Source organism: Lepidochelys kempii, chromosome 22 (assembly GCF_965140285.1).
Source record: "Lepidochelys kempii isolate rLepKem1 chromosome 22, rLepKem1.hap1, whole genome shotgun sequence".
NCBI classification, from domain to species: domain Eukaryota; kingdom Metazoa; phylum Chordata; order Testudines; family Cheloniidae; genus Lepidochelys; species Lepidochelys kempii.
Window position 1 is genome coordinate 10291879 of NC_136401.1, and position 23465 is coordinate 10315343.

The following is a 23465-nucleotide window of genomic DNA, read 5'->3' on the forward strand; positions in this document are numbered from 1 at the left end:
AGGTGTTTCCCCTGCCACAGGTCTGCTATTGCAGAAAGGAACTAATACAGTGCAAATCAAAACAACTTTATCCAGCCTGCATTGTTTATACCATTCCCAAAACATGACTAAAGTAAATAGTGAACTAACTGGTTTGCACAGTTTAAATGCTAACATCAGCCACTTACTTCGAAATCTTATGCTCAACTATTTGTTTACGGTTGATTTAAAATATACTAAGACACAAACCCACATTAGCCACATTTTGTCTGCTTTCTTATTTCTGAGGCCTGGTCTACACTGCACGGTTAAGTTGACATGAGCTGCCTTGTGTCGAACTAGCTGTGGAAGTGTCTTCATTTAAATCTGGCTCCTGCTGACATAAGTGCCTCTCTACGCTGATTTAGTGACCCCACCTTCCCAAGTGGCTTAGAGTCACAATCAAAGTTATTAGGTTGATGCAGTATCAGTGTAAACACTGTGTTGTTTACATTGACTGTTACTGGCTTTCAGGAGCTGCCCCCGTATGCCCCCACGCTGACAATACAATCGATACAAGAGCTCCTGGTGAGGACACGCATGGTCGACACAAGGAGCCAAGTGTGCTCATGCACAAGTGATTTAATAACAGCGGTAGCTGTATGCCAACATAAGTTAAGTTGGCATAATTTTGTAGTGTATACATGGCCTGATTTCCTTCTCTGATGGGAACATCTATGTAGCTAATTTATCCTTCCAGAGAAGGCAGACACAGACTTTAATACATGTGATAATATCCTTTCCCCGCTCCCCACTTTAGACTCTTGTAGACGTACTTTGGAGTTGCTGTAAGATCACATTCCAGAGCAGTGGCTGGTGTTGCTACCACAGGTGCCTGTTGCGGACATGAGTAATCTGATAATATCGGGTAGGAGGATGTTGTTGATCATCTTAAGATAATATCAGTAACATTAAGTCTGACTCACTTTCTTAATCTTAACAGTATTAACCAAAAACAAAAGGCAATTAAGTTGGAAACCTGTTGTTGCTCCACCTGAAGACAATACTGCAACAAGTCTAATATTACTACAGAAAGTCCATGCAGGACTCATTTCATGTCCTCAACTAAAGATAGGATCCACCACCACCTGCCTTCACTGCCTCTTTTATGCAAGATTGAAATCAAAGTGTAGGAAGCTGAACAAGTCCTGCCCACACTTATACCACTTGTTTCACCAATTATATTGCCTGTTTGACAGGCCTGTGTGAGCAATAATAATTCACACTTCCCTAGCATCCTTCCATCTCCCGAACTCAAGCCATTTCATTAACCTTTAATTAAACCTTTAATTAAATCAGCCTCCCCATTCCCCTGTGAAGTAGGCAAACGTGATCACAATTTTTTTTCATTAACTTCAAGTATGGTCATCTCACAAGGGTAGGCTGGGGAGGAGAATTGAGCTCGGCATAAAACTTCAGCGGACGTGCGGCCACTCACACCAGTGGTGAATTCAGCCTCTGGCTTCTCAATTCCCAGTTCTGTTACTGACCAGTCTAGGACCAGGAACATGTGCATTAATATCTCCAGGCGCAATATAGTGGCGGTATTGTCCACCTCATGTTGCCAAGCTGTTGTCAGAACTTCACTTTTTGGTTTTTATTATAAAAACATCCTTTTTGTTTTTTAAAAAATGGAGCTATTTCCTATGCCTTGCCCCAGCCTGGGAAAGTCCTTCAGTCAGGTCCCTTTCCCACAAAGGAAAGTGGAAACTTGGCCACTGCCTGTCTTTACAGCTGATTGAAACACACTATTGTAGAGTCACCCTTTTACGGAAACCTATCCTAGCATGTTTTGCTCATCACTGGCCCTCTACATTTGGCAGAGAAAAGCCCCTTAAGCCTGAAAGTGTCAATTTGGCAGCTGGCTGCTGCTTATTGCATCTCCTTTCCTCCCAGCTGTTAGGCCTTCCACTTACATTTCCCTAATAGTGGCTCAACCTCAATTTTACCACCTGTGAAATGGGCTTAGGTCCAACCTGCTTTCCAGGGAGGGGAGGTTGAGGCTTAATTAATTTTTTTTTTAAAGGGGCATGAGATTGGCAGCTGGAAGGCACTAAGGAAGTGCAAGACAGGACCGGGACTCAGGAGAGACCTGGGTTATAGTCCTGGCTCTTCAATTTAGCAGAGAAATGTATATTACTGGCTGGAAGTTAAAGCTAGACAAATTCAGGCTGGAAATAAGGCATAAATTTTTTAACAGTGAGGGCAATTCAGCACTGGGGCAACCTATCAAGGGCCATAAGGGATTCTCCATCACTGGCAATTTTCCAGTCAAGATTGGTTTGTTGTTTGTTTTTTTGTTGTTTTGTTTTTTTCCCCAAAAAGCTCTGCTCTAGAAATTATTCTGGGGCAGTTCTCCGGCCTGTGTTGTACAGGAGGTTAGACCAGATGATCAGAGTGGTCCCCTCTGGCCTTGGAATCAGAGTCCATTCATCGTGACCTTCCTTTGTAAAAATGCTTTGAGATCACTGCTGGAAAAGCACCGTGTAAGAGCTAGGTTATATTATTATCTATAGAATTGAGGCCCAGGGAGGCTGTGACTTGCTCAGTGTCCCTCAAGAAGCGTAAGGCGGGGATAGGAATAGAGCTCTCCCCAGGCAGTCTCGCTGCCACCACCGGGCACGGTGTCACTGATAGCGACGTTGATCGGTGGTAATGGGCAGCTGCCCTGTTTGTGGTGCTCAGGCCCCGAGGGAGGTTGAGGCACCTCTGAGGTAAAACTGGCAGGCCTCTGGTGCCAAACAGCAGGGCTGAGAGAGGATCCCTCTCCACACCCGAGTCTCTCTGTTGTATTTTCTCTGCACTGGGGATGCCAGGCCAGCTCTCTCTCAGGGTCTTAAAGGCTAAGCCTGGGTGAAACCACATGCAGGGGTGAGGGATGGGGTTCTTTTTTTTTCAGGCTTCTTGTTAAATCCTCCCTTGTTTTCACCTGCCTCACTCTGCCATGCTGGGTTTCTCTCCAGTTCAGGCTAAAAGAGCTGGCCGGCCTCCCTTGTGCAGAGAATTCATTGTGGCCGGAACTGTCCCCCTTACGTCTTTTCCTCACATCTGGGAGTAGAGAGAGACTGGAAGATGTGGAGCTCCAGTCTTTGCGAGGCCGCTTTCCACTGCTGCTGTTTGCCAGAGGCACCTGCCACCGCTTCCACCTTTCCTCTTGGGTAGGATAGTTGCTTCAGCGGTGTTTGCTGTCCTCTCCACCCAGCTCGACAGCTCCAAGTCTCTCCTTCCCAGCACCTCTTCCAGCCTCACCAACTGGATTTCCTTGACTATTCCCGGATGGCCTCCGCTGATGCTAGTGCCTGTCAACTGTCATGAAAGCAGAAGTGAATGCTTTCCATCTCCCAGCTGTGTTGCTTAGCAACTGGGGTGCTGACCACGCTAGTGTCCCTGTACGCTGGTGCGGCGGTGAAGTGACAGAGGCTATCGCTTCCTGGGCTGTCCTCACCGTCGTGGTTTGCAGTGGTGTTGTAGCCACGTGAGACCCAGGATATTAGAGGGACAAGGTGGGTGAGGTAACATCTTCTATTGGACCAACTTCTGTGATGTTACCCTCACCTTTGTCTGCCACCACCAACCCACCACCCGCACCCCAGTGAGAATAGGCACCTGTGGTAAACACAGACCACTAATAATGGAACCAGCACTTGGGAGAGAAAGGTGCTTCCTCAGAACCTGAGACGTATTGCTCTCGTTCCAAAGCTATCTGAGGTGATAGCTACAGGCTAGGCCATTGGTAGGAGATGGCCTAGTGTTAGTAGTGAAGTATTGCTTTGGGTATTTTACATTGGGTGGGAGGCTTCCCTGGCCATCCGTACTTGGATTGCATTGAAAAATGTACTAATACATGGCACGCAGATGCAGTACGCTTCAGCAGCCAGCTCGTTTGTAAGCCTCCTGGTCTCTGGTTGGATCTTACTTTTGGTCCTAAACAAAAGCATGAAAAGCATATTACCACGCTGCTTTGTATTAAAACACCATAGAGGGGTGTGATGCTCTGTAAGTAGAAAATAAGACCAGGTTCTTGCCCTGAGGAGCTCGCAACCTTTTCTATATGCAGCCCATAAAGACTTTGAGGGGTCAGAAAGGAGCTTAAAGGAGCACTTTGTATTTACTTGTGATGTTACACTCATGAGACCTTTGCAATTGTTTAAGTAGCTATATTAACTCGTCATCTTTTGTTTAATGTGGGTATGATGATACTGAGCAGCTGCTCAGTGGAGGGTTAGTGGTGGAATGTTAGATGAAAGAAGTGAGTGCTTATAGATAGACTAAGAGGACTTTATAATTGAATCTTCATAGAAATGAATGAGTGTTTTATGACGGAGGGAGATTTCACAAGTTCTCTGCTTCAACTTATGAAACCCATGGCCTGAATTCTCAGTTATATTAACTCCTACCCCCACCCCCTTGCACCCCTCTGGCAGTTACACCTGCTTCACACTGTCAAAGCCATGTGATGGGGCATTAATGTAACTGAGAATTCAGGCCCGAAAAATTTTGCGAGCTTCCAACTTGTAAGGCTACTGAGTTCTCCCATCCCTTTGAACTGCAACAAACTTGACTAGTCAGAATACTGACCAGGCTATCTTCAGTCATCAAAACCTGAATATGATGTAACCTGAGTAAGCCAGGTTATCACAAGAACAAAAATTTAGTGTTGGGTTTGTTTGTTTTTTAATTTTATGGTGAAATGACAGAAGAACGTTAACTTTCCTTAGGAAATACAGCAGCAAACAGGTGTCAATCATTGTGAAAACTGGTTGACTCAGACCTTTTCTGATCTGTTTTGAAGATGTTTAGGGTGGAGCATCCGGATGGAGAGTCACCTCCCTGCTCTACTCCTCCCCTTATCTGGGACTTCCATCTCACTTCTTCTTACCGCTGCTGCTGCTCACATCTGGAGTGCAAGTGGGAACAGGTGCACCTCACCTCTGCAGCAGGAAGGAAGCAGGCAGTGCAGACAGCACAGGTAAATTCCCCTTCCTCCTCCCTTCCATGGGGAGATGCTGAATGGTCTGTGTGTGAACCTGGCTTTCTGAGTTTTCTAAGGTCTAGGGAGCTGGAAGGAAGGGTGATCTAGATGCAAGGGGGAACAAGCTGGGAATACGTTTCATGCTGTTGGGATGAAGAGATGCTCAGGAGGTCTTTTCGAGTTCCCATGGTTAACCCCTCTTTTTCCCCACCCCACCCCCCAAAAGAGTCACTGTCTGGCTCTTAAACTTAGTGATCTTTAGTGAAAAGGATCTTCCAGCGATTGGTTTTTGGAGGATGTTGGAAGGCTATGCTGAGCTGAAGGTCGCTCCTTCCTAAGGGATCCCCTCCACCAGCCTAACCACTGGGCGAGGTCAGCCAGCAGCTCAACACCCAGAAAGCAGATGCTTCCAGGTGTGTGTGCATGGCAGTCAACCAGCTGAGGAGCTCTCTTTCTCCTCTTGGCAAATTATCCACAAGTAGGCTCTGATTGTTTGCTTTTATTTTTATGAATGTATGTGAATTATTTACCATGGCGGTTCTCATTATAAGTGCTGTGATTGGTCACCAAAAATTCACATTGCCGCGTCCCCCGATGGGCTGACTGGAATCCTTCTGAGCAGAGAGCAGGCGCTGTGGAACCAAGAGTCATGGGTACGTGCACATTCAGCTATTCGCAGGGGTAACAGCCGTGTCCCCTCCTCCCATGCAAATGAAACCCTGTTCTTGGGAAAGGGGATGTGAACCTCGCCAAATTGGAAAGGGATTTGCAATGCCCTGTGAATGTTCATGACTAAATGGGCCCACTTGAGCTCTAGAGCTTGGCCAAAGGGCTTTGTGGCTTAGGCTGGTATTTATCAACACAGCTGGGCAGGTTCCAAGACACTGTCAGTATTTCAGGCCCCTTCCACAGATGAAGTTAAGGGCTGCTCAGATCTTAGGGGATTGGTCCAAACTCCTCTCTAGAAATAACTGCTGTTCATATTGTCCCGTCTATTGCTTCTCCTCCCACACAGGCACCTATCTTTCCCATTGGGGGAAGAGGTTGTAAAGCCCTGATTAATTTAAAATGCAACAAAGCACATTTCTCTGCACAGACTGTTGCACCAGTGCCCTGTTATGAAGTAAGCAATAAGCTGAACCCATCTCTGTTAGGTGAACAGGTCCTGGGGTATTTGAGATAGGGGAGAAGGCATATAAAAGAGATCAGGGTTTGGAGCTGAAGAGCTAAAAAACAGAACACGGGGAGACTGAACACAGCAGTCAATGCAACGATGAAACGCTCTTTAGGGCGATAATGCAGGTGTCTTATATGACTATCAGGCAAGTGACCTCAAAATCTCAAAAGCATTGCAGTCTGCCAGAACAGAGAGAAGGGAAACTCAGATAACGATACCTTCTGATCAAAGCCATATTCCCAGTCTATTGGAATGCAGATTAGTTCACTGTAAAATATGAGCCAAGTTTTTGATTCTTTGCAGCTGATCTGGGTTTGTTTCTAAACTACAACTTGCTTAGAATTTAGTCCATTTTCCCCATGGATCTATATCTAAATTACACAGCTGATAAAGCAGGAGATGTGATGAAGTAGGCTTCACAGTTAGTGCAATGGGGCTGGTTGAAAGATACTGTGTTTATTTGTTTTTAGTAATTTGAAAGTGTCTGACCTCGGTGCTAACCATAATTCTTCTTAAAAAAAAAAAAAAAAACCTGTCTTTCCAACTGGTGTGCCTCTAAACTATTATCTGTCAAAATGGTGAGTTCAGAGTCCAGAAAGGGTTGTATTTATTATAGGTACAGTACCTAAAATTATGCAAAGTGTGTTAATGAACAAATAAGACATAGTTCCTGCCCCCAAAGAGCTTACATATAATTTTACATATGACACACATTGTGTTTAATGGACTCTCTGCTTTCAGATCCCTCTCTAAAAGTCACTTTCTTTGTCTTCGCTTCTGCCACTTATCTCCCCTCAGGTGCAATCCATTTCCTCTCTGACCCCTAATTATATTTGGGGAAACACAAATGCAAAACAAACACCTACAGTGTACATGTCCTGCAAGAATGAAAATACAGTCTTCTCAAAAAAAAGTGACTCTTTCTCCTCCCCTCTCCAGGTGTTTTCCCCTTCCCCACACTCCTGACCCATTGTCTATAATTATCTGTCTAATTTGGAATGTAAGCTCTTTGAGGTGGAGACGTTGTCTTCCTATTACTCTGCAAAGCATCTTGTTCACTTATGGCAATACATAGATTGCTCAGTGCACAGAGTTGTTAACAGACATGGCCATCTTCAATAACACCACAATCCTCTGCATGCAAGATAATCTCATTCAGACCAACTACTCTGAGTGGCTTAAAACATTCCTTTCTGTGTCCATTAATTCACACTTACTATTTTACATTTTATTTTGCCATTCTGGCTGCCCATTAAGGTTTTTAAATTCATTTTGTCATTCTTCACAATCCTTCTCCAACCTAAATATTTCACAGCAGCTTTTGCAACCTCCCCATTCACTCCATATGCCAAGTTACTGATAAATGTGTCTACCGGGCTAGATCATCAACAGGCATAAATTAACACAGCTCCATTTGGGTCAAGGGAGCTATGACCATTTATGCCAGCTGGACCACAGAATACAATTAGTTCTAGTATTGATTTCCAAGATACCCTACTATTAACCTCTGTCCGTGATGAGAAATATATGGGTGTTCCTGTGCCGTGTCAATGGGGACTTTTTTAGGTGTTACTTTTTAAACTGAGACCCATCATAACTCATTGTACATAGATGTTCTAAGTAAGAATGAAAGGTAGGCCCTGGTGGCATAAAGGATAATGCTTTTATCTGAGCATATAGGTGTAAAGATGATCCAAAACCAGAATCACTTATTTTAATCAACTCCACTTGGAGAAAATGAGGCCAGAGCCAATCTGTCCTGACTTGGGTTTTGTAAAACACAAACCCAACCTTTTGAGGTTTTGTAAAGCCATCCTCATCCCTCATCTCCAGTACCTATCCATACCACACCCTATCTTAATTTTGAATTGCACACCTAATTACTCCGAGCATGGGAGGACTTAGAAAATGTATCAAGGTGTTGTCGATCTAGATTCTGACAGCCCATGTGCTCAGGACTCTACAAACATTCCATAAGGATAATCACTGCCCCAAGGGGTTCACAGTATAAACTGGACACTAACATATGATATAAACAGGAAAGGTTCAATATCATCAGAGTACAGTGTCTGTCTCTCTTTTTGGTGGGTTATTATTAGTCTTAGTGGAAGGAGAGTGATAAAGATCTGATGAAAGAGAGGAAGGTTTGTGTGGCACAAAAGGGGACGTGTTTCCCAGTACAAGAATGACACAGGAGAATGCATGAAGAAGAATGGAAGGGTACAAAATGGCAAAAGGAAGGTTTAAGTAGCAGGAGGGTACTAAGAGGAAATGAGACTGTCCCAAGAGAATATTTATTTAAAGCACAGCATGAGAATTTTGTAGCAAGCATTTGAATGATAACTCCTTGTGCATTCCTGTGCTCGCTGCACGAGTTTCTTGGACCTCTTGCTAGATTTTGAGTGCCAGTTAATATTCCTCAAAGTGTACAGTTTCCCAGTTTCCCATGGCCAGAAATGCTCATTGGATCTCAACTTCTTCTGTTTTGATTTTTGTTTGTTTTGTTTTATGTCAACCGGTTCCCACCTCTGGCCTTGCTCTGTGAGTCCAACACAGAAAACAATGCCCTCAGACATTAACTGTCTCCTTGTTTCTGAAGATTCAATCTCTAAGTCTGGTGTCAATGCATCTCACATGCTTGATGTGAGAATCATGCATGGACGTGCCAATGTAGTCATTGTTACATTTTCCATATGTGCTCTGTGATCCTTGCATTTTTGTACGTGGGATTCTAGGCTGTTCCCCAAAACCTGGGATGTCTGGTCATCTTAAGTTTATAGAAATCTCATTTGTTTATCTCGGTTGTTCAGTATTCAAGTTTTAATGAAGCCAAAGTTCTCTGGAGCGATTAAGAAATCACATCCAACCTGGCTGGCTGGACTCGCACCCTATTAATTACTTTGCCTGAAGGGAGTTAATGTTCCTAAAAATCTTACCTACTTACTTTTTGCCAGCAATAACTTTGCTTCCTTCCCATTTAAAAAGCATCTGGCTGCCCTGCTCTTCTGTAAATATTATCAAGGGAATGGTCTAAATAATTAGTCCTGCCACGAGTGCAGGGGACTGGATTAGATGACCTCTTGAGGTCCCTTCCAGTACTATGATTCTATGATTTCCCATAGCATTAAAAAGCCCCTGCCATGGGCAATCCATTTATTATGCAAATCCTTCCCCCTTCTCCTCCAGTGGTATCGTGGCTCTTTCTGTATTTCTTTTCTAATCACTGTTGATTACCACTCTGTTATAAGGACAGAGATGTGCATTGGGATTTCATAGGAAGCCAAGTGCCTTGGTGTGACAACATTGCAGACTCCAGGACACTGCATCTAGAGAGGCAAGGCTCCTCTGAGTCATCCTGTTGTCAGGGTGATCAATGACAGGGTGACTTTGAACATTGTTATCCTTTCAGGCCCAGGTATCCAGCAAGTTGGCTCAGTGATGTCAAGCTTCAAAGGCAATGCCCTTAGGGGCACTTTCTTCCTGGTCTTTGGGCTCGGGTGGTCTGTGAAATACCCACTAAAATACTTGAGCCGGACGCTGAATGCAGACAGTCAGGCAAGCCGCTGGATCCAAAAACTGGATATCCTCGAAGGGGCAGCCAAAGCTTTCCTTGCTGTAGCAGGTAAGGATGGACTATTAGTCACTACTACTTTCCCAAGTAGCCCAATGGCCCATGAAAAACCTGCCATTCCCATGCTGCAAGTATTCTCTCATCAGAGATTCTGTGGACTTGCCCCGTGGCAGAAAATGGATGATTCTGTTTTCAGATGCCTTAGTGGCCTTCATTTTAGCATTTTATGTAGAAGTCTTACAGCATCCTCAAAAACAACCAGGCAAACCCTACACCACCCTACAAGCATGCTTTATGAATTGCATACCAGGAAGTGTCTCCAATAGGTGATCCTAAACAAACTCCATTGGGACTTCTCATTCTCTTCAGCCTGGATGATATTCTGCATCCTATCCTCATTTAGAAGGAAAAAAACATCATCTGTATTTGCCTCTGCTGTCTAGGGATGCTGGCTGAGCAGTTTGTCCCCGACGGCCCCCACATGGGTCTCTACAGTGGGGAGACCCACAGCTGGGAGAAGCTGACTAACTGGCAGTACATGACCATGTACCTCTTCTATGGCCTCTCGGGCATTGTGGATGTTCTCTCCTATTCCCCGCTCAAGCTGTCTCTGGGACTGGATCGCCTCTTGCTGTCTGTGGCTATGTTTACTGAAGGTGAGTAGTAAGTAATGACAAAAGGGCTGAACTATTTGGCTGACTTGAACTTTTCAGATGACAGAAACTTGGTTGAGAGAACATAGCTGGAGAGCTAATAAACTGCTTCATGAGTCACTGGATCACATTTTGATGGGATTGGATATGAAACTGTGGCTGGTGCCCAGGTTCATGTGAAAAGTCTCAGAGCCTCAATTGAAGCTCTCAATGCATGTGGCCCAAGGTTTGAACCTGCAATGAATCCTGGCAAGTTCTGTGAGGTTTTGTGTTCGTGTTGTTGTTGTGAGCATTTTTCCTGGTTCTAATTACATGCGTCCAGCAGGGCAATGAAACAGTCCCAAGGCCCTTTTGTTTTTAGTGGTGCAGCATCCCAACTCCGCCATATTGTGCGGACAACAAAGGCAGCCATAGAAATTGTAATGTCCGCTACGTGACCACTAAAGAGGGGAACCAAACTTTGCTCTAATAATAATCACAGAAAGGCAGAACCAGCTTTGGAGGCATGGGAAACAGGCGTGCATAGGGCCCTGCCTGCAGTGATGAGTTGGATATTTGGAGGCTATGCATATTTTACAGCCACTAGATGGCAGTGGTGGTTTAGGGAGAGGAAGCTCCTTCCCCTCTCCTATGGCCCTGTGTGATTATGGGGGAGGAGGTTGATTGTGTGTTAGGACCTGATCCTTCTCGTGGTGACTTATGGTGATGTGCAGTGACCGAAATGGAGCTTCTTTTCCTTGGCTTGATCCTTGGCAGGGAAGACATTCCAGTATAAAGCTCACTGTTCTGCTCCGAGACTTGGACTGACTCTTATTGCTGCTTCCTGTTTTGGACAGGGAGTGGGTACTGCAGACGCACCCATCTGATGCCCTATCGGGCAGACACTATAGACTAGGGCAAAAGAAGCTTTAAGCTCTGCCTTGCTGGAGGAAGCAGATAGTCTTGGGGTGCAATTTTTTAAGCTTGGTGCTATGGAGTGTAATGTTTTGTCCTCCTTGCCGCTCCCCATGATTGAAGATTATCAGAGTGGGGAGCTCTCACCTGATTTGTCCCATAAAATTCAAATATCCGTCTTTGCCTAATGGGCAGGTAGTTGCATATGCATAAAGCAGAAAAAAATGTATCTATCTATTGCATTAAATGCAACCCACGCTGCCTATGGTCACTGATGATCCTCTTCACTCACTGTCTTGATACAATTTAATTATTATGTAATGTGGTTTGATTTTTGGCAGGTTTCTTGTTCTGTTTCCATGACTACAGTAATACTGCTCTGGATCAGCACCTCCACTCCTTGCTGCTCATCGCTATATTTGGCGGAGCCTTTTGTGCCCTGATGGAAGTGTTCCTGCGGGATCACACCATCCTGGAGTTCTTCAGAACCAGTTTTTTCATTCTCCAGGGATCCTGGTTCTGGCAGGTCAGTTGTTCTGATCTGATACTTTTCAGCTGAACTTCAGGTTCGGAGGGGACAAGGAAAGGAGAGAAGGCAGTGATGTTATTGTTTGTTTTGTGACGGCACCTAGGAGCCCCTGTCATGGAGCAGGACCCCATTCTGTTAGGTGCTGTACCAACACAGAACAAAAAGACAGCCCCAAAGAGCTAACATTACTCATTATAGACCAATGGTTAGTATCCTTTAATTATTGGTGATCTTGTTGGGTGTTTCTTAGTAAATACCATGTAACTATATAGCTGTTCATTCTTCCAGATAATATTTGGTAATGACACATTGGGCCAAATTCTCTATTACCTTCAGTGGATTTACTCCAGGGGTGAATTTTGCCCATTGGATCTTTAAAAATCACTTAGCTCCTACTTTGGGAAGGAATGTCCATCTGTGTTTGTATTGCTTAGCAGCTCTTGTAGTACAGTTTCGCTTTGTGGGGAAAGGACATGGTAAGACCAATAAAAAATTCTTTAAGGCATTTTAAGTCATTGTCAAAAGGATTTAATCTCTGGATTCTGTAGATTGCCCTGAATATTTCACCACATAAGCCATAGGTTTTATGCTCTTCTCTTGCACTGCAGCTACTATATGGAGAATTGAGTATATATGCAATATTGACCACTGCAAGTATAACAAAATCTTGAATTGGGTGTCCCCCCCTCATGGTCGTAGCATTCACCTGCCTTTAAAACAGTGTTGAGGCTTTGCTAATGAGCTCAAACACAGAATCATGTCGTCTGACTCCAAAACGTTTGTTTTAACCACTCTATATAATATTTCTTGTCTAGGAAACCTCTCTAATCTTCTTGTGTCTAGCACCGTGGACTAGACAAATTCTAGTGCTCAGGAGAAGGGTTTGGGGGAGGGGAGGCGAGGTTGAGGTTTGCCCAGCGTCCGTCCTTCTGTTCAGAATTGTAAAGGTGAGCGTATTCATTTCTGGCATCTAAAGAGTTAGAGACTGATGTAACATTAACAAATCCCCCTGTTTAAAAAAGTTTGTCAAGCCAAGAGGTTGTTGCAAGCAGGGAGAACTGGTGCAGGCAGTGGTTTGATAGTGAGCCAAGAGCATTCTGCTTCTAGTCAATGGGTGGATGTTGCCATAATAACCGAGATGTGCTAGAGGGGCTGATACCTGTCTTTCTCTGTAAAATGGTTCATTTTTTTCTTCTTCTAACCAGATTGGGTTTGTGCTGTCCCCACCGTGGGGAGGGCCAGGCTGGGACCAGACTGACCATGGAAACTTCAAATTCCTCACCATGTGCTTCTTCTGGCATTACGCAGCTGCTCTTCTCGTCACAGCAGCCAACTCTGTTTTTTCTTCTTGGTATGTGGTGGGGCGGGGCAGTGGCATGCCAGGACTAGACAACAATTTGTGTCTACTTTACAGTAACTAGTCATTATTTGTCAGTGGCTGATAGTTTGTGCAATAATTAGAACTACTTTTAATAGCACTGCAGTGCTATGCTGATTAACCTGTTCACATTTCGCTGTGTGCACAGAATTCAGATTAGTACCAATGGGAGTGACATGTACGTATCAAGTGCAGGAGAGAATCAGAACAAATAAGCACCTAAAGCTGCTGCTGTTTGATGGGTAACCACGTGTTTTTACGGTGGGTGCTTCCATAATAACTTAATTGTTGTTGCTTGAAAATATTTAATTGATTCTCTCATCGTTGACACTGGTAGCAGTGGGCTTTTAGGACACAAACAGTCTGACTAGCTGAATATACCAGGTTAACATAACCAGACTAAAAGCATATGCCTAAATTAAATGTTCTTATGGGAGAAATGATGGTGAAGGATCCCATGTTACAAAGAGTTGAACAGTTTTTAATGTAACAAAGATAACAAAAAGCCTAGTGACTTTACACAAATCAGTTACTAATTAGATCAATGTTTCATCATCAGGCTAGTGTGCACATTAATATTTTTATTTTCTTTTTTTTTTTAATGCAGGTACAGAAAGGCATGTCAGGCAAACTTCGGAAATATCGATGTCGAACTGGACTGTGGGTTTTGTTTACGGAAAACCAACCAAAGCCCTGAACCCGTCCTTCTCCCAGAGGATGGGTTGGATGAAAAGTGAGGACTTGGCTGACTTCTCTGCTTTCCTGAGGATTGTCCACCTTGTTTAAAGCACTTAAGATGAGATTTTTATTTGCCATTTTAAATAAAGTTGAGACTTTACAATGGGGTATCTAAGGTGGGAGGAGAGTGTGTACAATGTCCCATTATGCAATATGTACAGAACTAAGGTGTAAGAATTTTCTCTCCCCGCCCCCCCCATCCCTGCAGATGCCCTTTAGAGCTGAAAAGTGTGCTAATTTTTTTTTCCTTTTTAAAATAATACTATAGATAATGTCTACACCCAGTCTAATGTTATGACTACACTGCATGAGCAAGTTGGCATTTGGAATTTCATATCTACGTGGTTGGCTAAGCTATTTGCACCCCCTTCAGCTAATCCAGTTTCCGAATCGAATTGAGATTTAGCATTGAACTGTAGAGTTCGAAACCGTAGACTGGCATTTCATGAACTACCCTGAAATGGGTTTGACCAAAACCCCTGGATTACAGCTAGAGTACTGGGAGATATACAGGAAGGTCATCATTCTCTTTCGTGTGTTAATATGGTATATTTCATTGTTTTTTGTGTACGGTATAATTTAATTATATAATTTTCAAGTACATGTGTCTACAAATAAAAATAGTATTTTAAAAAGGCATGTTTACACACACCTTGAGCTAATGCACCAAGAAGGAAAAAAACTTGTCTTAATTTTTTTTTTTCCATCCTAAACATTTCTGAAATTTAGCTCAGCACTCCTCTCCACCCCCTGCCACTCTAAATATCTGGGGAAATTTCCAGGCTGGGAGCTCTTGCTATGGAATAGTCTCCTAAAGGAAGTGCCACTCATGCTGGAGGAATCACTGAAAATTGTGCTACAGGGCTCATTCCTGCACAAGCTCGGGTGCATGAACTCGATGTGCTGGGGCTAGGTAGGCCTTTTCTACCTCTGCTTTCCATGATTCTATACACTTCGGAGTGGGAACAGAGAGAAGAGAAAATGAACCAAGCAAGAAGATTCAATTAGGTGGTGCTTATCTGTCAGCCTATCCAGACTGCTAATTAATGTATGGAGCTGGGGGGATTTGTTAGAGGCATGCGACCCTCCTTGTGGCTATGGATACAGGCAGTATTTGCATGTTCCTACTACAAGACCTTTCTGCAGCGTTCAACACAAAGAGCTGTTGACCTGCCTACTGTGCATGGCACAAGCCGCTTGAAGTCATACCACAGAAAAGAGTGAAACTACAATGCAAGCTGCGTATGTTTTACTCCCCTTCCCTGAAGGCATGCCTCTCCACCCACCACAACTGGGCAAAGTGGTGCAAACAAAGCCCCAGGGTCTCGCTCAGCACGTGAGCAGTTAGCTGAGTTGACCTGCTTCCTTCTCTGGAAGATAATGTATCCCTTCATTCCAACCAGATTGGGTTTCTGCTATACCCACCTTGGGCCAGCCTGGGACCGCACTGACCATGGAAACATCATGTTCATCACCATGTGCTTCAGCTGGCACTATGTGGGTGCTCTCCTCCTCGTTGCCACAAACTACGCCATTGTTTACTGGTATGTGGTGAGGCTAGGCCGGGGAAGAATTGTTGGATGTGTGTATATTACAGAAACTAGCCAGGGTTTGTGACAGTGAGCCACAATAGGTAGAAAGCTCTCTAAATTCCCTTAGACCGGTACAGCGAGAGCGGTTAGCTGAGTTCCGTATCTTCGCTGGATGCAAGGCAACAAAATACGTAGATTTGGACATTATTTGAGGGTAGCTGCTTATTGAAAATCTGAGGGCAATCTGAAAAAGCAAGCCAGAAGATACAAAACTTGCAAGAAGAGCGGGGAATAGCATTGATTTACTGCTGCTGAAAGCATACATCCCAGTTGTTGTCTTCTCTAGGTCATCCAGTTATTTACAAATTGTACAAAACGTCCTGTTAACCTTGAACAGAGATGGACAAATCTGCACCTCGGCAGTTCCACATACAGAAATCACTGATTCTAATGTTATGGTCAAGAAACAGTTCCCTCCTCTTAGCCTTGCTCTCTGTATTTAGTCATTGCTCAAGCCTGTCTCAGAAGATTCCCCCATCCCTATTTCAGATCCTTCTGGCCTACATTTACTACTTCAAGGTAGCTTTGATGTCTTCAAGCACCTCAGCTTCTTTTCCTGTCTTTTTTTCAATGGAAATACCAATGCATTTTCTGTCCTTGAAAATCTTCTCCTTACTCCCGACTATAGCTGAGTGAAAAAATGTTTGTTTATTTTAGTTCAGTTGCTGAGCTGAAAAAAATACTGTTTAGCTTCTAACTGAAAGTGAAGGTTTTTAGTTTTTCTTGCCAAACGGAGAAAACAAAAACAAACAAATTGTTTGGTCAAATGAAATGTTTTGAATGTGAATTCAAATTGCCATTTCATTTTAAAGTCATTTTTTAAAAAATGACAAAATGGTTTATTTAAAAACTGGAGATGCTTTTTCCAGATTTTTTTTTCTAACCAAAACTATTTGCCAGATTTGACCTAAATTCACAGATAATTTTGGTGCCCTGAAAAATGCATTCTTTGGCAAATTTAGTATGCACTGAAATTTTTTTGCCTTTCTCTACTCCTGTTATTGGTGCTGCTGTTTAAGAGGTAGCTGATTTGGGGGCTTTCAGATACATCTGTAGCACCTCTTGCTGCATCTTGACATATTAGGCCACTTGGGTGCCTAAATATGCAATTCAGTGTCTAACTTGAAGCCTCTATGTGTGAAAATTTTGTCCAATATTCAGCATGAATTTAAGCCCCTTTTTTGAGGCTCAGTACTGCAAGGTGCTGAGCTCACTGGCTCCGCCCAGTAAAACATTTAAGCACATGCTCAACATTAAGCATGTGAGAGTAATCTGATCAAAATCAATGGAATATTTATGGCCTTAAAGTTGGTCACATGCCTAAATGTTTCATTGGATGCAGCCAGAGTACTCAGCAGTTGGCAGGATCCAATCCCTGGTTAATGAATAATTCATGAACTAGGTGTGCTGTATTGAGGACTGTGCTGGAATTGCAAGCGATCCCTGTCGGAGCATCAGCGGTGAGGGGTGTTCTAGGTCCTCCTTGCAGGGTAGAAGATTCTATAGCAAAGCAGAACAGAAGAGTCAGTTTGAAGAGAGCTCACTTAAAGCAAGGTGGGGTGAGTTGTGCCTCCCTGTGGTAGGGAGCAGCCTGTTTTTCTTTCCTTCTGTTTTTAGATTCTTGCATGTTGTTGTTGTTGTTCTCAATTCTAGGAAATAAAGTAGTGTTATGTTGCAACCTTCCAGGAAGAGTATAATTGGGTTTTTTTTAAATCTAATTCTCTGTGTGTGTGCCAAAACATAACACTGAGCCTCTTCTGTCAGAATATATTTAGACTTGGAAGGATTAGATATTTATCAGTAAAAGTTGATTTCACCACACACATACAAACTGGTGGGGGAAAAGCAGTTTCATCAAGGATGACTGAAGTTTACAGAGAGGTAAACTAAGAAAAATACTGCTTGAAAACTGATTAGAGTTTGATTTAAGGATATTTATTTTATATATTTTGACATGTCATGTTAATAGTGTGTTTTAACGGTGATAAAGCTTTAACATTTTGAATCTCTATGTCTGCTGCTGTTAAATAATTGTCTGGCCTCCCCACCCAGTGTCTGGCATAATATTTCCCACAACTGTGAAAATTTAACTGCTAAAAATAATTTTAAAAAAGCTTAAAACACAATATTTTGTGCAACTGTGAAAATGTAAATAAAAATTGAAATTATTTGTCAGAATTATTTTTTAAAAATCAAATTTGGTTTTTAGTAAGTATTCACTGAGTAGTTTGGAAGATTAATTTTCAGTCTGTGATTTTGTTTCGGCTATTTGCTATTGTATGGTTGGTTGTCTTGGTCGCACAGTTTTGTTTCTGCTCCCTGACTTGATGACTGAAGCTTTTTAAACAAGAGAATAATCAATAATTAGTTGAACAGTAAATAATACATTTAAGGGGATGAATTTTGTGGACAAATACTCATTCCTGTTATAATTTTTGAAGATTTGGAGGGTTGTGAACGCATCACAAATACACAGTGGTTTCCTGAATACTTCACATTGAATAACATGATTCAACAGGAATCACAATTTTTTTATGACAGTATTTATTTGTGAATCAGGGGGTTTGTTTTATGACTGGCACTACTGAATTGTGACTGTTTTAATATTCACCTCTGTAGATTGTTAGTCATAGAGCCAGCGTCTTTTAGCATCTCCTTACTTTGCCCTCAATTCAGTTCTGAAAAATGGACAGGTATTTGAAATTTTGACACAGCTTCTTTTTTGCTCTTGCCATTGCTCAGCAAGCAAGCAAAAGGGCGCAGCTAGCATTTTACATTAGTGTACTCTAAACTAATAGGTGCTATACGAATAAAAGCACTGAAATGCTTAACAATGCAAATTGTTCTCATTGGGAGCGCACCTGTCACTCAGGCACCAGGAAATGCTAGATTCGTGGGTGTTCAAGGAATCAGTGTTGTATAAATCACTGTTGTAGAATGCAGCAGCTCTCAACCTTTCCAGACGATTGTACCGCTTTCAGGAGTCTGATTTGTCTTGCGTCCCCCAAGTTTTGCTTCCCTTAAAATCTACTTGCTTACAAAATCAGACATAAAAATGCAGAAGTGACACAGTACATTATTAATGAAAAACTGCTGACTTCCTTGTTTTTACCATATAATTATGAAATCAATTGGAATATAAATATTGTACTTACAATTCAGTATAGAGAGCAATATAAACAAGTCATTGTAGGAAATTTTAGTTTGTACTGACTTCGCTAGTGCTTTTTATGTAGCCTTTTGTAAAACTAGGCAAATATCTAGATGAGTTGATGTACCCCCTGGAAAACCTCTTGCATACCCCCAGTTGAGAATCACTGGTATAATGTGCTTCAGTACATTGTTCAGGTAGAAATGCAAAGGTTAGTTTGCACATACAGCAGGCAAGTCACAAAGTGGTTGTGTCCAGCGTAATGTGGACTACATCCCCAAATGACCTGTCAACACTACAGCTGCAGCTGAGTCAAGATCTGATTAAAATACAGTTGTCCAGTGAACCCGCTAGAAAGTGTTTCCAACTTGTCATTTTGATGGGAACTTATCTGTTTTATTAGCAAGGCTAAAGTTGGATCCATTCAAGCCTGGGTAAAGAATGTGGTCAAGGTCACATCTACGCAACAAATTTAAAAATTGTGTTTGTAAGCGTGTGCCCTGAGTGGTTATAATTGTGCCATAAATGGGGTCTGAGGAACATTCTTCAGATGAATATCTTTGTCTCTCTCTTTTTGTCAATAATCGGGATGTAGAGAAGGAAATGTGATGAGTGTAACTTATGGATGGTTTCACAACGTAACCTTGTGTGTTTTATAATAAAAATTATTGCACAAAGGTGGGAGCATGTTTTATGGTACCTGGCAAGATGGCTGCCTGATGTTGGATGTCCTTACTCCTCACCCACAAGTTTATTCTAAATTAATATCTTTTGGACAAATTGACAAAGTTTCTCTCTCAAAAGCTAAATCTTAACTGACTGGATAAAATATGGGTAATTAAAGAGAGATTCGTGAGTTTAAAAAGGCCAACAAATGATCCAGTCTGGCTCACTGACCTGCAGAGTCTAACTCAAGACATAGCAGCACTGAAAATATCTGGCAGAGATTGGAGATGATTTCAAAGATTATTTTTGTCCTTTCTAGAGAGGCCTTCAGTATTCAATCTCATCTGGCTTATATAGAAAACGAATAACAAACTGCTGTGTAAACTAATGAGTTTAGGGGTGAAATTTATCTCACTGAAAAAGAATGGACAAATATGAAGAGAAGCAGAATGACCTGAAAATAGATCTCATACCAGGCACCACTGAAGGGGAAAATATTATTTGTTTGCTTCAGAAATTCCTCCCTGAAGTGCTTAAATTGGGCCTTCAGCTGCCCCCACAGAGTCTGTCAGATCTGGCTGAAAAAGGCGGGAAAATGATAAACCTATGGCCATCATGTCTAAATTGCTAACGGAGAGTCATAATGAGATACTGAATGTTTCTAGGAAAGCCCAGGAAATATAACAAAATTGGCTATAAATTTTATAGCCTTATTTGGTTGGTTAGTTAGTTGCCTTTATTTATTTATTTATTTATTTATTTATTTACTTTATTTAGTATGGACGGATGTGAAAAAGGGCTGCCTTTTATAGTCCCTCTTACAAGCTGTTTTGTTCTAACATTAGATATGAAATCATTACCCAGATATGTTAATATGAACCTGGCGGGTCTCTGCAGGATTTTACAAAATATCAGCAGAGATGTGGCAGTCTAAAATCAGATCTGATCAAAATAACAGTATAACTTTTTGACTTAAAAGCTCCTCCAACAGTTGCATTTAATTCTTGTCCACTGCACTCTATTCCTAGGTGAATGCATTCTCGTTAAACTTCAGGTTCATCAGAGCTTGAGCAAATAATTTTATTTTAAATATACTTTCAGAATATGTGAAATAGAATATTTCAAAATGCATAAATTTACCACTATATCTGCCATTATAAACCAATAAAATATTTGGGTACGAAGTAGGGTGACCAGATGTCCCAATTTTATAGGGACAGTCCCGATTTTGGGGTCTTTTTTCTTATATAGGCTCCTATTGCCCCCTGCCCCGTCCCGATTTTTGTAACTGTCAGGTCACCCTAGTACCAAGGCAAAGTATTTACATGATATTTTATTGATTATATGGATCCTTTGAACGTTGATTTTTACGAATAAAAGATAAATTGTATTTATACTGATTAAATAATTTTCATATATTATGCCTATTTTTTTCATTGTATCTAAAATTTGGCTTACAATTAATGCCATTATACATTACTTTAGAAGGTAAATCTATGATGCTAGGTCTTAAAATGCAGTTTAATAATTACAATATTTCTATGCTGGTAGCATCTAGGAGCCTCAGTCATGCACCAGGGCCCCATTGTGCTAGGTTCTGTGAGATGGGGGCACATTCTGTAGAATCACCTCTGTAAAATCAGGATGGTAAATACCTTACAGGGTAATTAGATTCAAAACATAGAAAATCCATCTAGGCAAAACCTTAAGTTACAAAAAAGACACACAGACAGGAATATTCATTCTATTCAGCACAGCTATTTTCTCAGCCATTTGAAGAAATCAAAATCTAACACATACCTAGCTAGATTACTTACTAAGTTCTAAGACTCCATTCCTGTTCTGTCCCCGGCAAAAGCATCACACAGACAGACACAGACCCTTTGTTTTTCTCCCTCCTCCCAGCTTTTGAAAGTATCTTGTCTCCTCATTGGTCATTTTGGTCAGGTGCCAGCGAGGTTACCTTTAGCTTCTTAACCCTTTACAGGTGAAAGGATTTTTCTTCTGGCCAGGAGGGATTTTAAAGGTGTTTACCCTTCCCTTTATATTTATGACACTGCCCTTAAAATATTTGAAGACTGTTATCAGGTTCCCCCTTCAGTCTTCTTTTCTTAAGACTAAACATGCCCAGATTTTTTTTTAACCTTTCCTCATAGGTCAGGTTTTCTAAATCTTTTATCTTTTTTGTTACTCTCCTCTGGATGCTCTCCAATTTGTCCACATCTTTTCTGAAAGGTGGTACCCAGAACTCTACATAGTACTCGAGCTGAGGTCTTATCAATGCTAAGTAGAGCAGGACAATTACCTCCCATGTCAGACATACGACACTCCTGTTAACACACCTCAGAATTTTAGCCTTTTTTGCAATTGCATCACATTATTGACTCATATTCAATTTGTGATCCACTGTAACCCCCATTGTATTTTCAGCAATACAACCACCTAGCCAGTTATTCTCCATTTTGTAGTTGTGCATTTGATTTTTTTCCTTCTAAGTGAAGTACTTTGCAGTTGTCTTTATTGAATTTCATCTCGTTGATTTCAGATCAATTCTCCAATTTGCCAAGATGATTTTGAATTCTGATCCTGTCCTCCAAAATGCTTGCAACACCTCCCAGCGTGGTGTCATCCACAAATTTTATAAAAATTCTCTCCACTCCATTATCCAAGTCCATTAATGAAAATACTGAATAGTACCAGACCCAGGACAGTCCCCTGTGAGACCCCCACTAGAATACGCCCTCCCAGTTTTACAGCGTACCATTGATAACTATTTTTTGAGCACGGTTTTTCAACCAGTTGTGCACCTACCTTCTAGTAATTTCATCTGAACAACATTTCCTTAGTTTGCTTATAAGAATGTCATATGGAACTGTGTCAAAAACCTTACTAAAAATCAAGATACATCAATATGGTATATTGAAAACCATGTAAAAATTGTGATCTTTCATTTCATATTCTCAAGCATTTTCCTGGCCCTGCTTGCAGGCAGGGGGCTCTGTACAGAAGCACGAAATCAGAGACCGACAGTTTGCAGCCAGCTATCTTAGATTAAGGTGAGGTGGGTTGTGCCTCTCTGTTTTAAGGAGCAGCCTGCTTTCTCCATATCTCCCATTGTTTCAAGAGGCTAAAGTGAGATGCAGTACCACTCGGGCTTGGAACATCCGCCCCTCTGGAGATGGAGGGATGGACTGACCAAATTTGATTGGCATTGCGACCTAGCACATGGGGATTGTGACCACCACTCAGATTTGGCCAAGCTGTCCCTCCATAGACAGAATGGAGGTCAGGCCAAACATGAGTGGCACTGAGACCCCATGCATCAGGTTGCAATGCCACTCATTTTGGGGGCCCTCTCTAAAGGGATGGTCTGAGACAAACTGCTCCTCCCCACTAGGCAGCCCTGTATGCAGAAAATGTTCTGCTTCAACTGGGACGGAGGGTTTTGGGGGTCAAAGTAGGTCTGTGCCATGAAACCCAAGACTGTTGGGAGGTCTCTCTCTCTCTCTCTCTGTGTTTTGGGTTCTTGTGAGTTGTTCTGAATTCTAAGAAATAAAGTCATGTTACATTGTAACCTTCTAGCAAGAGTATTTTATGTTTTTACCTAACCTATCTCTTTGCCGTGAAGTGTAACAATCAGAACGTCCTGAGTTTGGCAAATTCCATTGTCACTGCTGTGCCCATGTCCAGTGAACATGTGTTTCTGGCTTTGTCTTGATTCTTTAATTGTTTGGTCTTTCCAGAACCAGGCCTACCTCTGGTGTGATTCTCTCATTGTCATCGTTTCTCTTTTAATATAAACAAAACAGCCAATCACTTTAAACTGCTACATTCCTGGATACTGACGACCCTCCATGGTTGTTTCTCATGCCTCATGCGCGTTAATTTTCTTTGCAGCACCATGTTTACGTTTATCTGGAAGCTAAAAAAAAAAAAATTACCACAAAGCAGCATTTCCCAAACACGTGAACCCTGAGTGCCATTGGAAAAATGAAATGAATTGCACCTCTCTCTCCCTACACCTTATGGTGTTAAAGGTTTGGGCATAACACTTCTGTACCCCACCCCACCCTGGGTACTCCTTTATGTCCCACCCCTAGGGGGAGACACCCCACACTTTGGGAAA

At 42.2% G+C, this 23465-nt stretch overlaps 1 protein-coding gene across 1 annotated transcript; it reads left to right on the plus strand.

Annotated features, from left to right (window-relative positions):
- The first annotated feature begins 9605 nt into the window (after positions 1-9605).
- LOC140901681 (transmembrane protein 45B) lies at positions 9606-13929 on the plus strand. The gene is made up of 5 exons (XM_073320925.1): positions 9606-9789; positions 10182-10394; positions 11627-11811; positions 13020-13165; positions 13800-13929. Exons 1-5 carry the CDS (start codon positions 9606-9608, stop codon positions 13927-13929), a joined length of 858 nt encoding a protein of 285 aa, XP_073177026.1.
- The last annotated feature ends 9536 nt before the right edge of the window (positions 13930-23465 follow it).